Source organism: Actinia tenebrosa, unplaced genomic scaffold, assembly GCF_029948245.1.
Source record: "Actinia tenebrosa isolate PJP-AT-01 unplaced genomic scaffold, QUT_ActTen_1.0 PGA_scaffold1__47_contigs__length_23844297, whole genome shotgun sequence".
NCBI classification, from domain to species: Eukaryota; Metazoa; Cnidaria; class Anthozoa; order Actiniaria; family Actiniidae; genus Actinia; species Actinia tenebrosa.
The window spans coordinates 17,629,999-17,642,655 of NW_028292578.1; the positions used below are offsets into that span (position 1 = coordinate 17,629,999).

Consider the following 12,657-nt stretch of genomic DNA (forward strand, 5'->3'; position numbering starts at 1 on the left):
TTATTTCATGTCTATTTGACTTTTACACGTTGACTAATATTTTTTATTTCATGGGTTAAATGCCTTCACTCTATCAGATATGCCTTTAGCCTTAGTGACCAATCTTGACTATAGATCAGAAACAGCAGTCACTCTTCATATGCCACATACTCCAGGCTTTGATTGGCAGAAAGGTGTGGTCTGTTCTGATTACAACCTCAATCCTGAGGTTTTCATTTTTACTTGCCTAAAAGATTAGACATAGGAAACAAATTTAAAGACAAAAACAACTGCACAACAAATTAATTTAATAGATATCAAAACTAGTTGTTTATTTTTCTTTTGTACCAAATATTTTAAGACAGTTACAATTACAGAAATTTTAAGTAATTTTAAAGCTAGCCTCAAAAAAGCAGATTGCAAAACTTGAAAATATTATCAAATGGTCTTTGGTTACTTTGGATGCAAATTATAACAAACTGAAACGTTTTATTTAATATTATCACAAAATACACTTATGCAAGAATTTAACTTATTTCTTAAATAGTGCAGACAAAAACTCCTTAGAAATTGTTTATGGTCTCTTTCTTTTATAAAATATTCACCTATAACTACAGAATTGACATTTTAACCTTTCATTTAACGTTTTGTTGACTCTAAACTACTCGTCACAATACAATTATTGTCACGCTACAAACTGTTGCTAGAATGCGTGACAACCAAAAAAGTCACGTTTGAAAAAATGGCATGATTTCATAACTAACTTAAACTAATTTCAATTGAGAAATTATAGTTCATAGGTACTAACATTTGATATTACTCCAGTTAACAAATCAATTGAAGACTTAATTTGCATAAGAACCAACGGGCCAGATTGTTGATTCTTTTTTAGTTAGATGTTGAGAATTTTCCTATTTACTTTCACTAAATGAGTAATTTTCCCCAGAATTACTCAAAAAGCAAAATGTTCTTTTGTGTTCTTTCTTGATTCTTGAAGTGTGAAGATGATGTTACCTCTCTCCCAATATCATTCCCCAATATGTATTAGGAGAGAAGATGAGATATTTTTGACCAATGTTATAATCTGCTTCGTTTTCAAGTGCTTATTTTGGTTGTCTTCATAGATTTAGCTGCATTTCTAAACTTTAAATCCATTATTTGTTTTATTCATTTATTCTTGCATTTTTTTCACGTTTTAAGGTGTTCATTGTTCTTGAAGTTAGTGTTTTGATCGACTTCTTGGCATTGTTTAGTATGTGTAGTGATGGTTCCCCATTCCACCAAAACACAATTAACAACCCATTTTACATCCGTGGATTATTTAAACTAAGCTTACTCTCTCAGAAAATTTATGATATAACTATAACACTAGCTTCAAAGATAACTTGTTCAGAAAACACTGTTTCTAATTGGTGTTTGTATGGGCCTTGTCTAAATTTGATCGTATGTATCTACGTTAGGAAAAATGAAAATAACTGATGAATTACGTTTGTATAGACATCTAACTTTTACACGTACGAATACTAAATTCCAATGGAAAAAACTACTAAACTAAAACTAAACTAAACTTGTTAACATTCATGAGTCTGGATGGACCAGTTGTTGATAAGGCTTGTACTTATGCTGTAGTGTTGTCTAGTTGAGGTACAAGTTCCTTTACTTTTGTTTGTTGGTGGTCCATTGGATTGTAGACAGTTGTTAATCCTACTCTTTCTTGTTATTTTCAACTAGACATGTTCTCCCTTTAAAGGGGACTTCGTATTTTTACTTTTTAGGTTTTGTTTGACCAGATGGTGGTTTCTTGGCCGTTGTTGTTGTTGTCTTCTTGGTGGTACCCGTAGCGGGGGTCTTCTTGGTAGCTAGGTTCTCTCTGCTTCCCCTCACACCAGATGCTGTTGACCTTGTCGCTAGACTTTCTTTGCTCCCTTTAACACCAGTTTTACTAAGCCCTGTTTTTGTTTCTGGGGTACCTGTTTTCCCCCTTACAGGTATACGGGATGATCCAGGTGGGCTGGTGGGAGATTTGATAGATGAGTGTGTTGCCTCTGAGCCTTCTTGAGAGCCGGTACTACCAATAGATGTCTGACTATCTGTTCGTTTTGGTAGACCTGTTTTGGGATCTTTCAAGTTGGTGGAGCTGCCAGCTTTCCTGACTCCTGTGGAAGGTTTGGTAGACTTCAAACTGGTACCACTTCTAGACTTTACCAAACCTCCAGGTGAACAAAGTTCGCCAGATTTTTCTCTGCGAACACCAGGTACACCCAATTGCGATCCTGTTTGTTTCTTAGGTTTTGTTCCACTAGGTGGTTTGGCTGCTGCCGAACGCATTGACCCAGATGATCCTTCTCTTGAAATCGATGGTCTAGCTCCTACGTCAGAGCCTTCACGTGATAAGCCAGGTCTCTTAGCCTTGAAGGCTTCCATACTTTCTTTGGTGCTGGATCCCAGTAGCTGTTCACGGAGCTCTATGTTTGTCTTGCCTTCAGCTGTTGTGAATGAGAAAAAGATAACTTCAATTCACATACCTACTATGAGTCTTATTTCCCCTCCCCCAGAAGGGAAAAGATTTCAAGCAGACAGTATTCTAATGATATAAGGATTGGTTTTGGGCAATGATCAAGGGTGCCTTACCATTAACCCAGAAAAAACCCCGGAAATTCCATTCAGAAAACAAATGGTATGCATCACTCCAATCAGGAAGTTCCGCTCTTCCAATTGAGGTAATCCATTTCCTGCTCTTTTCTTATCATTAGTGAATATATTTTCAACCGGATGGACTGGTTTAAATGGTAAGCACCTCAAGCGTATCCAACGTACCCTGAAAAATAGAGATGTACTAACCTCTACAAGGATCATTCTTGAGTAAGAACGTTGCTAGAGTCTCCCAGCCACCACCAACACGAACCATGACAGTGCTTCGTAGGATGCGCAGTAAACGAAGCTTCTGAGAATCACCAAACTAAATCAAAGCAGAAGTGTTTAGTATTTACTATTCAATATCATGGTTCTTAGTTGTGCAATTACAAACGCCAGTGAACACAAGAATCAAACAATTTTGGTGTTTGTGGTTAATTTTGCGCTTGCTTTGTAAATGAAACAGGTCTGCATATGATTACTGAGAACCAGTGTAAATATTTCCAGTTGCACAGGAATGGAAGTAATGCCAACTCTTTAACTCAGATCAATCAGTTTCTTTAATGCAGACAAGGTGTTCAGACATGGTGCTGTCACGGTCCCGGCACAATTTACTCTAGGTACCATGTACGAAGGCAAAGACACACAAAACAACGATGACTCACCCTGTACTTGTTATCTGCCACTTTGACATATTGAAATTGTCTTGCGCAGCAACACTGTTTGACCAGGTTGTCGATCTCCGACATGATTAGGTGTCCTTCGCTCTTGGGTTTTTCTGGTTTCTTTGTTGCCTGTTGCAAAACAGTGAAGAAAAATGTTATGAAAGGACGGAACTAATTCCATTAAACAGACAGAATGGAGCAAAAATCTCTTGAGAGAAACAACGACATTAGATGGACGGAGTACTTACTGGTTTATCTTTAAGTGCATTAACGAACTCCTTGTAGTCAATGAGACCGTCACGGACGAACATACTTGCGACAATTTCCATCTCCCAACGCTCAGTTGGAAAGCCTGTTAGAAAAGTATAATTTCCAAATAAATAAAATTGCTATCGGAAGGAAATAACGGGACAATAAGATAGCAAGGATGTTGTTTTGCTTGGTACACACATGCTTTTAGTATTTTGTAGCGCGGGAAAAAAAGGCGGGCCGTTTCGGTAATGATCTCGCTAATTTGCCTTAATGTAAACTTAACGGTCTTTAATACCCACGCAAAATGTAATTCCGGAGATTTTTAAGTTGTATGAACTAACAATTTTTTGTTATTATCACGAAAAACAGCAACAAGAAAGAAATGAACCGTTTAATGGCAGAAGAGCGCAAGTGAAACTGGGCCCAAGTGAGACTGGGGACAAGCGAAACTCGTAACGTTAATAGACAATTTAGAAGGACTACCAAACGCTTCATTCCAGAGTCCAGAGCGTAAATTTGGAGAGTGTCAACTGTCGCTGCGAAAATTCCGTAAAACTTCCGCTGTGGAATTCCGTACGTTTCGTACTCCATGTGAATACTGCATATTAATATGACTTACGATGCTTGTTCTGCCCTCGCAATGCCCTGAAATCTTACGGTACAAGTAATATAAGAGGATAAACAATGTGTACTCGTATTCTACTCAGCTTACTTGTGTTTAATATGCCTGAGATGAACTGTTCGCGAGTCAGTTTGCCATCACGATCGTGGTCCATGCGACGGAAGATATCGAGAACACGTGACTTGCTGTCATGCAGCCACCCTTTGAACTGGAAGTGAACACAACAGGTGACGTCATACAAGGAAGCCGTGTAAAATTGTGTGGGAACGAGTTTCATTGGTTCCTCGTTTTACAGGGAGAAATGTCATAAAATATAACGACAATGACGTCATACAAGGAAGCCGCGAGAAAATGTTAGTGTGACGATTTTCATAGGGTCGTTAGTTTACAGGGAGGGATGCACATTCAAGGAGACTAGGTTCAGATGCTTTAAGACAGTTACAGTGTGTAGTGGTAAAAATTCTAGTCGGCTGGCACTCAATTCGAAATCACTGGATAAATGGAAAGAAAGAAAAAGAAAAGAAAAAGGAAAATCTAAGTAATTCAAAACTTACCCTTTTCTTCCATTCAACAAAGTCGAATTTTTCAGAGGCGCGTTTCTAGAATACAAACAAGAAATAAAACTTACATTCTGAAACTCCAAAGATTCTAACTCCTGAGTAATGTTGCCCACAACGTAACAATTACTATCGCTTCAATTAACGTAAATTACTGATCAAGACGTATAATTTAGCAGATTAGCTGCCATCTAAACGTATGGTGGGGGAGTTGGGAATAACTAACTGTACACAGGCTACTCAGTTCTAAATTTATTCAATCCAGTTACGATCTACTTACGATAGCAATGCGTTCGAGTTTTTCCTGTAGCCTTCGTAGTCTCTCCATCGACAACAGCCACAAATGCTGCCATTTCTTAGACAGATGCGACACTGCTGGATGATGATTATTCGAACCAGATCGTGTGAACGAAGGCGTACGTTCCTTCTCCCGCGTAAACGAACTCGCAGGACTGCTCAGCTTGTCTCGGGATCTCTCACGGGATACCGGAGTCACCCCGGCTGGTCTCGGGATCCTAACTCCACGGCGTGGCGGAGTTTGTTTTACCTCTGGTGTTTTAGTTGGAGTGGTGGATTGACGGCGTTTGACTGCTTTAGTCAGTCGGTCGTAATTTGGCTGTTTCTTGGCCATTTCTTCTTGGAACACCTAAAGCAATGATAACATTTGAATTAGCTTTTCTCGATTTCCTTTTCAAATTTTATTGATACCCTGAACTCAGTGCTTCAGTGAACTGAAACAGCTTCTGGTATGACCAAAGTCAGGCACGGCTAAATCACAGATTGAATTGGAATTTAGCGTGTTGGATTTTGTGGGGGGAGGGTGGGGGAACCCAAAGACCCCGGAGGAAAACCCTTGAATCAAGAAAGAAATCTAACAAACTCTACTAAAGTCAAGTCTAAGAATCGAACGCAGGACCTCAAAGCGGTAAGAGGTGAGTGCACTACCTCTGCATCACCCTTAGTCTTCCCCTCCCCTCACCCCAAAAAGTGTTCGAACGGACTCGCATTTGCTATTTGGATAGAGAACAGTGATATAAAAACACACCTTGTGTTCGTCGAGTAAGAGCTGGATTTCATCGTAATCTTCATCAGGTATCGGTTCTTTCTCCTTCTCATTCAGCTCGTCTGATTTCTCTTCGATCCACTTCAACAGTTCATCCATCAACGATTTCTCTTCTCCCAGTTTCTTTAGTTCTTCTTCAAGGCGGTTCAGTCGCTGTGTCGACCATTTCCACACCTCGTCCCATCTCTTATTGAGGCGTGCAAGCCATTGTTGGATGATCTGGGTTGCGCTTGGATGGCAGAAGCGAAGGATAACCTGTCCTTTCCTGATGGCCGATTGGACGTTGATTTCTTCGGCTTTGAGTTCGTCGTGGAACGTCTGGAACATGACACACAAAAGACAAGCGTTACTAAACCAAAGATCAATCAAAACCCAGGCAGATCATTTTGTCATTTGATAGTTTTGCATCCTATGATACTGTTAGAGCACATGTCGGTGCATAATTAATGGTTTTCACAGCCGCCATGTTGGATGAATTTCACAAAACATTTGTCATTAGACTCATTTGTTACATCATCCAACATGGCCTCCGTGTCTTTTCCGTGTTCTTTCATTCTCTTGGGGAATCATTGAAAAGCAGTAAAAGCATACCAAGAACTACCGTAGGCAAGAATTTCTCACACTGGATCCTGATTCCCAATGGTCCGTTTAAATTGTTGACCCAAAATGTTTTCTATGGGCTCCAATGAAAAATTTGAGCCCTTGCAAGTCCGAGAGAAATGGGCCACTGGGAACTTGGAAAATTTGAACGGATTTTTGCGTTTGTTCTTTTAGCGCTTTTAATTTGTAGAATTTGCTCTTTTTATGGCAATTTATTCCTGTATACCTTGTGTTTTTCTAGTTGTTCTTGTATCTCCTCCAAGTCTTCGGAAATGGGTCCCAATTCACGCAGATTGTCTTCAAACTGCTTCAAGATGCGTAGCTCTGTCTTGACGGACGAATCAAATTCTTTGGCTAGTACAAGCGCATTATCCAAACGATCTTCCTTTGTGCTGGACATGGCGACGACCGCATCCCAGCGCATGCGCAGGTCGTTGAGCTTCTCTTCGAGCTGCTGTGGTTCTTCGACCTTATTTTCGTCGATCATTGCTCGACCAGCTTTCATGACTGATTCGTAGTTTGCCTCGCGGCGACCGAGCTCGCGTTGGAAGGTCTGTAAAATTGATCAGACAAAACCCATGAGATCAAGTAATTTACATTCATTTTGACATTTACGCGACGAACACAGCCCAAGACGTCCAAGTTTTTTACTTCCGTCAATCAAAAAACACACCAGCTGAGACCGTTTTTAGTATGAAAATGGGTACCGTTTTATGATATCATATCATTAAAGATATTTAACGACTCACCTTGTGATTGTCAATCAATATTCTTACAGTCTCTGGGTCACCCATCACGGCAGTCTCGGTAGATAGACTTGGTTCTACCGCGGTAAGCCAGTCCAGGAGAGACTGCAAAGCATCCTGGAACATTCCAGTGAACAGCAATGCTTCTTCCAGCTTTTGTTGTCTACAAAGAAACACGATGTTTAAAAACAAAACAGTTACATAACAATGTCTCAAAGAACAGAAGGCAACGCACACATACGACGCGTCAAACTCAGGACATTTGGATGATAGTTCCACACACCGCAAATCAAAAGTTTCGGAAAAGAGAACAAACGAGTCGAAAGAGAAGTGAAGGCTTATATATATTACAATCCATGTACAATTAAATCCGTCTGACAACTATTGCCATGGAAACACCTTAAGTAGTGACGGTACATACCTCTCCACTGAGAGTCCACAAACTGCGTCCCAGCGTGCCTTCAGGTCAGCGATCTTTGCTTCGATGGTAAGCGCGTCGTCATCATTACTCTTGTCCATCAGCAGTTTCCCCACCTTGATGGTCGAGTCGAGGGCAGTCTGGTTTGCACCGAGCATGCTCTGGAACTCCTGTGCATAGAAACAATGCTATTAGAATAAATCAACCTATTTAGTACGACCACAAATTGGGTTCGTCCACCGGTCGGGTTACGCAGGCTCAGTAGTAAGTCTAAGGCATTCTCACCTTATGGCTCTTCAACTGTTGCCTGAGATGGGCAGGGTCTACTCCTATTGGTTCCTCCAATTTCAAAGTGTTCTCAGCTTCGTCTAGCATCTTCAACAGATCCGCTGCGCCATTGAAGAACTTGTGAGAGAGTCTATAGTTCTCCTCAAGAGACTTCTTACGGCTGCTAGAGGTGGTTAGGACCTCCTTCCAGCGCTTTTCTAATGATGTCACTTCCGCTTCGATGTAGATTGCGTCTTCTTGGATACAGACGTCTGTGATCTTATGGGACAGCAGTTTCATGCTCCTGAATGGTTCGCGATGAGCGTCGATGTCCTCTTTAAGTTCCTGTGCGTTAAAGAAAAGAATAACAGAATCAAGAGCATGAGCACTATACTGCAACAGCAAAACTTAAGACATCTAATAATAATTTAACGATGGGGGAGGGGTGAGGGCCAAACAAACCTTGTAACTGACGCGTTGCTTCTGTAAGGTCTCCAAGATGGTACTCGGGTCTTCAAACAGCGAGATGGTTTCTTCGACTTGCGTCAACCACAGGTCAATGGCGCTCGTCTTCTCGTCCAAATCTTTAGCGTTCTCAAGAGCATCTTTTAGCTTTTCGTTCTCTTCGTTGGCCTGTGTTTGGACATGATTCCAGGATTCCTTCAGCTCTTCTAGCTGTCGTTGTAAGTTGGCAGCTGTTGTTGGGTCTGCGTTCTCCACGAGCTGCTCGACGGTCTCGACGATTTTGTCGTAGATTGCTTGGCGACTCTCGACAACAGCCATGAAATCCTACAAAACGAGATTAGTAATGAATAAGTATGGCGACTGCATTTAGTGGAAAAATGCGCAATCACACTTCTTATCCTGTCAATGATAGTCATTATTTCTCTACGTAACAATGCTTTTTGAGATTGTAAATTTTTCACCCTCGCCTCGGTATACACATCAAATCCTTTCCATTTTGCTTACAACAAATGCAAAGCATCTTGTTAACATTTCACACAAATAATTTGTTTCTTTCTTCCCACTGTTTTCTCTCTTGTTTTTTATTTTCCGTCATTTTGTTTGTGGTCATAAGATACTCGATCCTATCGACCCTACACACCTTGTGTTTATTGAGCTGCTTGGCAGCGCTTTCCGGTCTGCCACCGATGGATTTCCTCGACTTCAAAAATTCACTTGCTTCATTCAACCATCCACGCAATTCCTTGATTTGACTCAAGAAACTATGCGATGCTTCCAGGGCGGCTTCTAGTTCTGCCTGTCGTTTGGCAGACTTAGCAAGCACATCTTCCCATGTGGCTTTCAGATTGTTTACTTTGCCTTCCAGTTCTGTTGGTTCGATCTGGGCGTCTCCAGACTCGAGTAGGTTTTGCGCTGCCCGAGATAATGATTTTATGGACGGCTCATGTGAGAGGATGTCGTTTTGTAAGATCTAAACCGAGAAAGAAAAAAAGAAAATACACGGTTAGCTTCTCACTTTCCTGGAAAATTATGCATATTCTAGTAAAACACAGACTCTTGGATTGGTACTGTGAAGTCAAGAAGAATTCAAATTACAACATCGCGCATGAGCATCAGCGCCTCCGCCTCGTGCAACTCTTACGCTACCATCGTGCTCTCCCAACTATCCGCGTACACCATCAATAGATTTACGCACGCTAAGCATTGACCATTGCTTAAATTACCTTATGTTTAGCAAGCTCAATCTCGATGTACTTGACATCTCCCTGTATAGGTTTACCAAGCTGTTCGTCAAGATTCTTATCAGTTTGTTTCAGCCACACCAAGAGTTCCTCCAAGGCCAGTTGAAATTGTCCCAGCTGTAGTAGTGCTTCCTCAAGCTTCTGTTGCCTTTCGTTGGTTTGATTACACAGATCGTCCCAGCGCATGTTGACTTCCTCGAGCTGCGCTGCAACTAGGTCAGAATCTTCGTGTCGACATCTTTCTGTCAGCACGTTACCCTGTTGGTTAACCTCGGTTACTTCTTTCTGGTGTGGAATCAGTTCTTTGTGGAACGCCTAAATAAAGAACGAGAAGAAAATAAATAATAATACAATAAGAAAGCAACAAGAAGTGAGTGGCTGCTCTGCGCTCTTTTCTAATACACTAATTTCGTACACTCGAATACAGAAAAAAAGTACCAAAAATACAAAATTCCTAGGAGATTTTGTATGACTCTGAGTCGTCGCGACACACGCCACGGTCACGGTACAGAAATGCTATCATTTCTTGAACTAATCACGTCGCGCACGCCGTCACGGTCACGGTGAAGCACGTCAGAAAAGTGAGTTTTCACAGTCATGAGATTTGTTTCATTTCACTTGGTTAAAAGTATCAACGTGAGAATTTTTTTCAGGGTGGCTTTACGTTTCACTATCCGTACATAGTCTTATTTCTAAATTTCACTTGTGCACTTGAAAACACAAGCTAACTATTCAGACGTACCAGCCTCAGTTCTCATACTAACCTTGTGGACCTTGAGCTGTTCTTTCACTACATCCAACTCGGTGCCAACTGGTGGTTGGTTGCTCAACCTCTGTTCCATCTTATCAAGCCACTCAATCATGGCATCGTAGGATGCATGGAATTGCTCGGCTGTCACTTGGACTTCATCCAGATCTATCGTCCTCTTCTTCCAGGACAAGGAAATCGACTCCCATTGCTCTGTGACTTGGTTGAGTTCACTCTGAACGAGAACGCGGTCGCTAGGACTGCAGGAATGAACGAGAACAGGGCTCGCTTCACAAAGGGCTGTTACTAGTCCACTGTGCGCGTCGAGTTCTTTGCGGAGTTCCTGAGAAATAACAAAGAATTCTGAATATTAGAAACGCGAAGTAAATACTAGATACTTAATACTACTGATTCAATCAATATCATGCGGCGAGGCCAAGAGATAGTGAATAAGTCGGCGAGCGAGGCAGATGCACGTAGACAAGCGGCAATCAGACAGGAATTCGAGGCAACAGACACGCTGACAACAGGCAGACAGCAAACAAGCAAACTGAAAAACCCGTGACAGAAGGACAGACAGAAGGACAGAAATTTACCTCGTGCTCAGTCTTCTGCTCTGCCAGCGCCTCCAGTTCTGCAGCAGGAAGGTCTTCATTGTCCAAACTCTCTTGAATGTCCTTCAAGATGTGTTTCAGTTCCTCAAGACCTGGCCAGAACTTCTCGCTGGCTACAAGTGAGTTCTCCAATGCCTTATCTCGTTCATCGTACAGATCTTGTATCTCACCAGCCAATGTTGTTACTTTGTTTAGTTTGTCTTTGACGAGTTGGGATGTCTTAGAGTCGGGACTCAGGGCCACGATAGCTTCAACAGCTGTTTTTGTTTCATCAACGGAGGCTTTTTCTGGCTGGAACTCCGTCTGTAACGCCTTGAACAAAAAAAAAAGAAACTCAATATTCACTGAATTGAATTCTTCGGGAATCATTTTGGAATTAATGCACAATGTAAAAACGATAAAAGCAAACTAAAAAGAAAAAAAGGAATCAAAACAGCAAGGAGAGCAACGAAATAGGTTAAAAAAAGAGCCAAAAAGAAAGAGTAACAAAAGAAGTGGAAAGAGAAGAAATAAAAAAGGGGAAAATAAAGAAATATTTATGCATATTTATGATATTTTAGTTTCAAAATTCCTTTTGGTTTTGGATAACAGGTAGACGGATCAATAATAAAAACACCCCAAAAAAATCCCACAAGAAATTTGTCTGATTACTAAGTTATCGAAATGCATAATAAGATCAATAAGAATCTCAGTATTGTCCCTGATAAGTTACCTTCATCATTTCCATCTGTTCCTTGATAGTTTCAGGTTGAACCCCAACAGGTTCGATACTACTGAAGTCCTCTTTCCTCTTCTCCAAGGAAGACATCAGTTCCTCTAGTTTTTGTTCAATCTGTTCTTCCTGCTGCATGGTGATACCTATCTTGATACCCCTCTCTTCTGTCAGCTGGTAGAGTCTGTCATATCTCTCACGACACTCTGTGACCTTGTGTTCAATGAAGGAAGATCCTTCGCCTGGTCCACTCAGCTGGGTCAGGTCACTGCCTGTATCTTCGATGTGGTTGATCAGGCTTCTTAAGGCAGAGATGCCTTCTTGGATGGTCTGCAAGAGAGAAAAATGGTAAAAAAACAATTAACGACTTGTGGGACTACCAAAGATAGGAAAAATATCTAAATTGAACATTCTCATAATCGTTTTAAATGCGAGGCTCTCGATGGAATTTGAGGCTTGTCTTTTGTATTTCCATGCCTTACATTCAAGACAAATTTTAAGCAGCCAGCACTGACTGTCAAACTTACGAAACCTTCTACAAAATTCAGGAAAAAAAATTGCAGCGCCTACTCCAAATCCTTATATTTTAACGTATAATATGATATAGAGAAAAGACGTTACCCATAAGGCAGGATTAATTAGATATAATAGAACAGTCATTGCCATATCTTTGACATCGTATTGTGCTCCCGTTATATTGATATCTTGTTATGCATTAGTGCTTCTTCTGACTGAAATGCGGATTTATTTTTGTGTGCTGGTTTGGATTTTCTTGGCTTTACTTCAATCCTACTTAATCTCATGTAAACCTTGTTGTGTCATATTTAAGAGAAGTGGCGATTTGAAGTACGAAAACAATTCTATATTTGTAACGCAAAGCTTAGATTTACGAAACGCAAAACAAATGAAATCAAAATAAAATGAACACACGCGTATGTTTTCCCGCCTCGCCTCATTCCTACTCTGTCCTGAAAGGAGATTAATTTGGCCATGAGTTCGATTCTTGCATTGCATGTGACGTCATAGCCGCCATGTTGCTTGACTTTAACCAAAGAATTTGTGTTTTTTTTTGTC

At 40.8% G+C, this 12,657-nt stretch overlaps 1 protein-coding gene across 5 annotated transcripts in view; it reads right to left on the minus strand.

Moving 5' to 3' along the window:
- Positions 1-281: 281 nt before the first annotated feature.
- LOC116308019 (uncharacterized) overlaps positions 282-12,657 on the minus strand; it is a 112,411-nt gene continuing 100,035 nt past the window's right edge. For all 5 annotated transcript variants that reach the window (XM_089032207.1, XM_089032208.1, XM_089032209.1 and 2 more), the window contains 18 exons: positions 11,584-11,913; positions 10,854-11,183; positions 10,274-10,600; positions 9,492-9,824; positions 8,909-9,238; positions 8,266-8,592; positions 7,822-8,148; positions 7,540-7,706; positions 7,122-7,281; positions 6,599-6,925; positions 5,755-6,090; positions 4,990-5,355; positions 4,707-4,751; positions 4,243-4,360; positions 3,527-3,630; positions 3,279-3,407; positions 2,821-2,938; positions 282-2,465 (listed from right to left, as the gene is read on the minus strand). In XM_089032207.1, the coding sequence (XP_088888333.1) occupies positions 1,744-2,465; positions 2,821-2,938; positions 3,279-3,407; positions 3,527-3,630; positions 4,243-4,360; positions 4,707-4,751; positions 4,990-5,355; positions 5,755-6,090; positions 6,599-6,925; positions 7,122-7,281; positions 7,540-7,706; positions 7,822-8,148; positions 8,266-8,592; positions 8,909-9,238; positions 9,492-9,824; positions 10,274-10,600; positions 10,854-11,183; positions 11,584-11,913 (4,896 nt within the window). In that variant the 3' untranslated portion in view covers positions 282-1,743. The remainder of the gene's footprint in view (positions 2,466-2,820; positions 2,939-3,278; positions 3,408-3,526; positions 3,631-4,242; positions 4,361-4,706; positions 4,752-4,989; positions 5,356-5,754; positions 6,091-6,598; positions 6,926-7,121; positions 7,282-7,539; positions 7,707-7,821; positions 8,149-8,265; positions 8,593-8,908; positions 9,239-9,491; positions 9,825-10,273; positions 10,601-10,853; positions 11,184-11,583; positions 11,914-12,657) is intronic.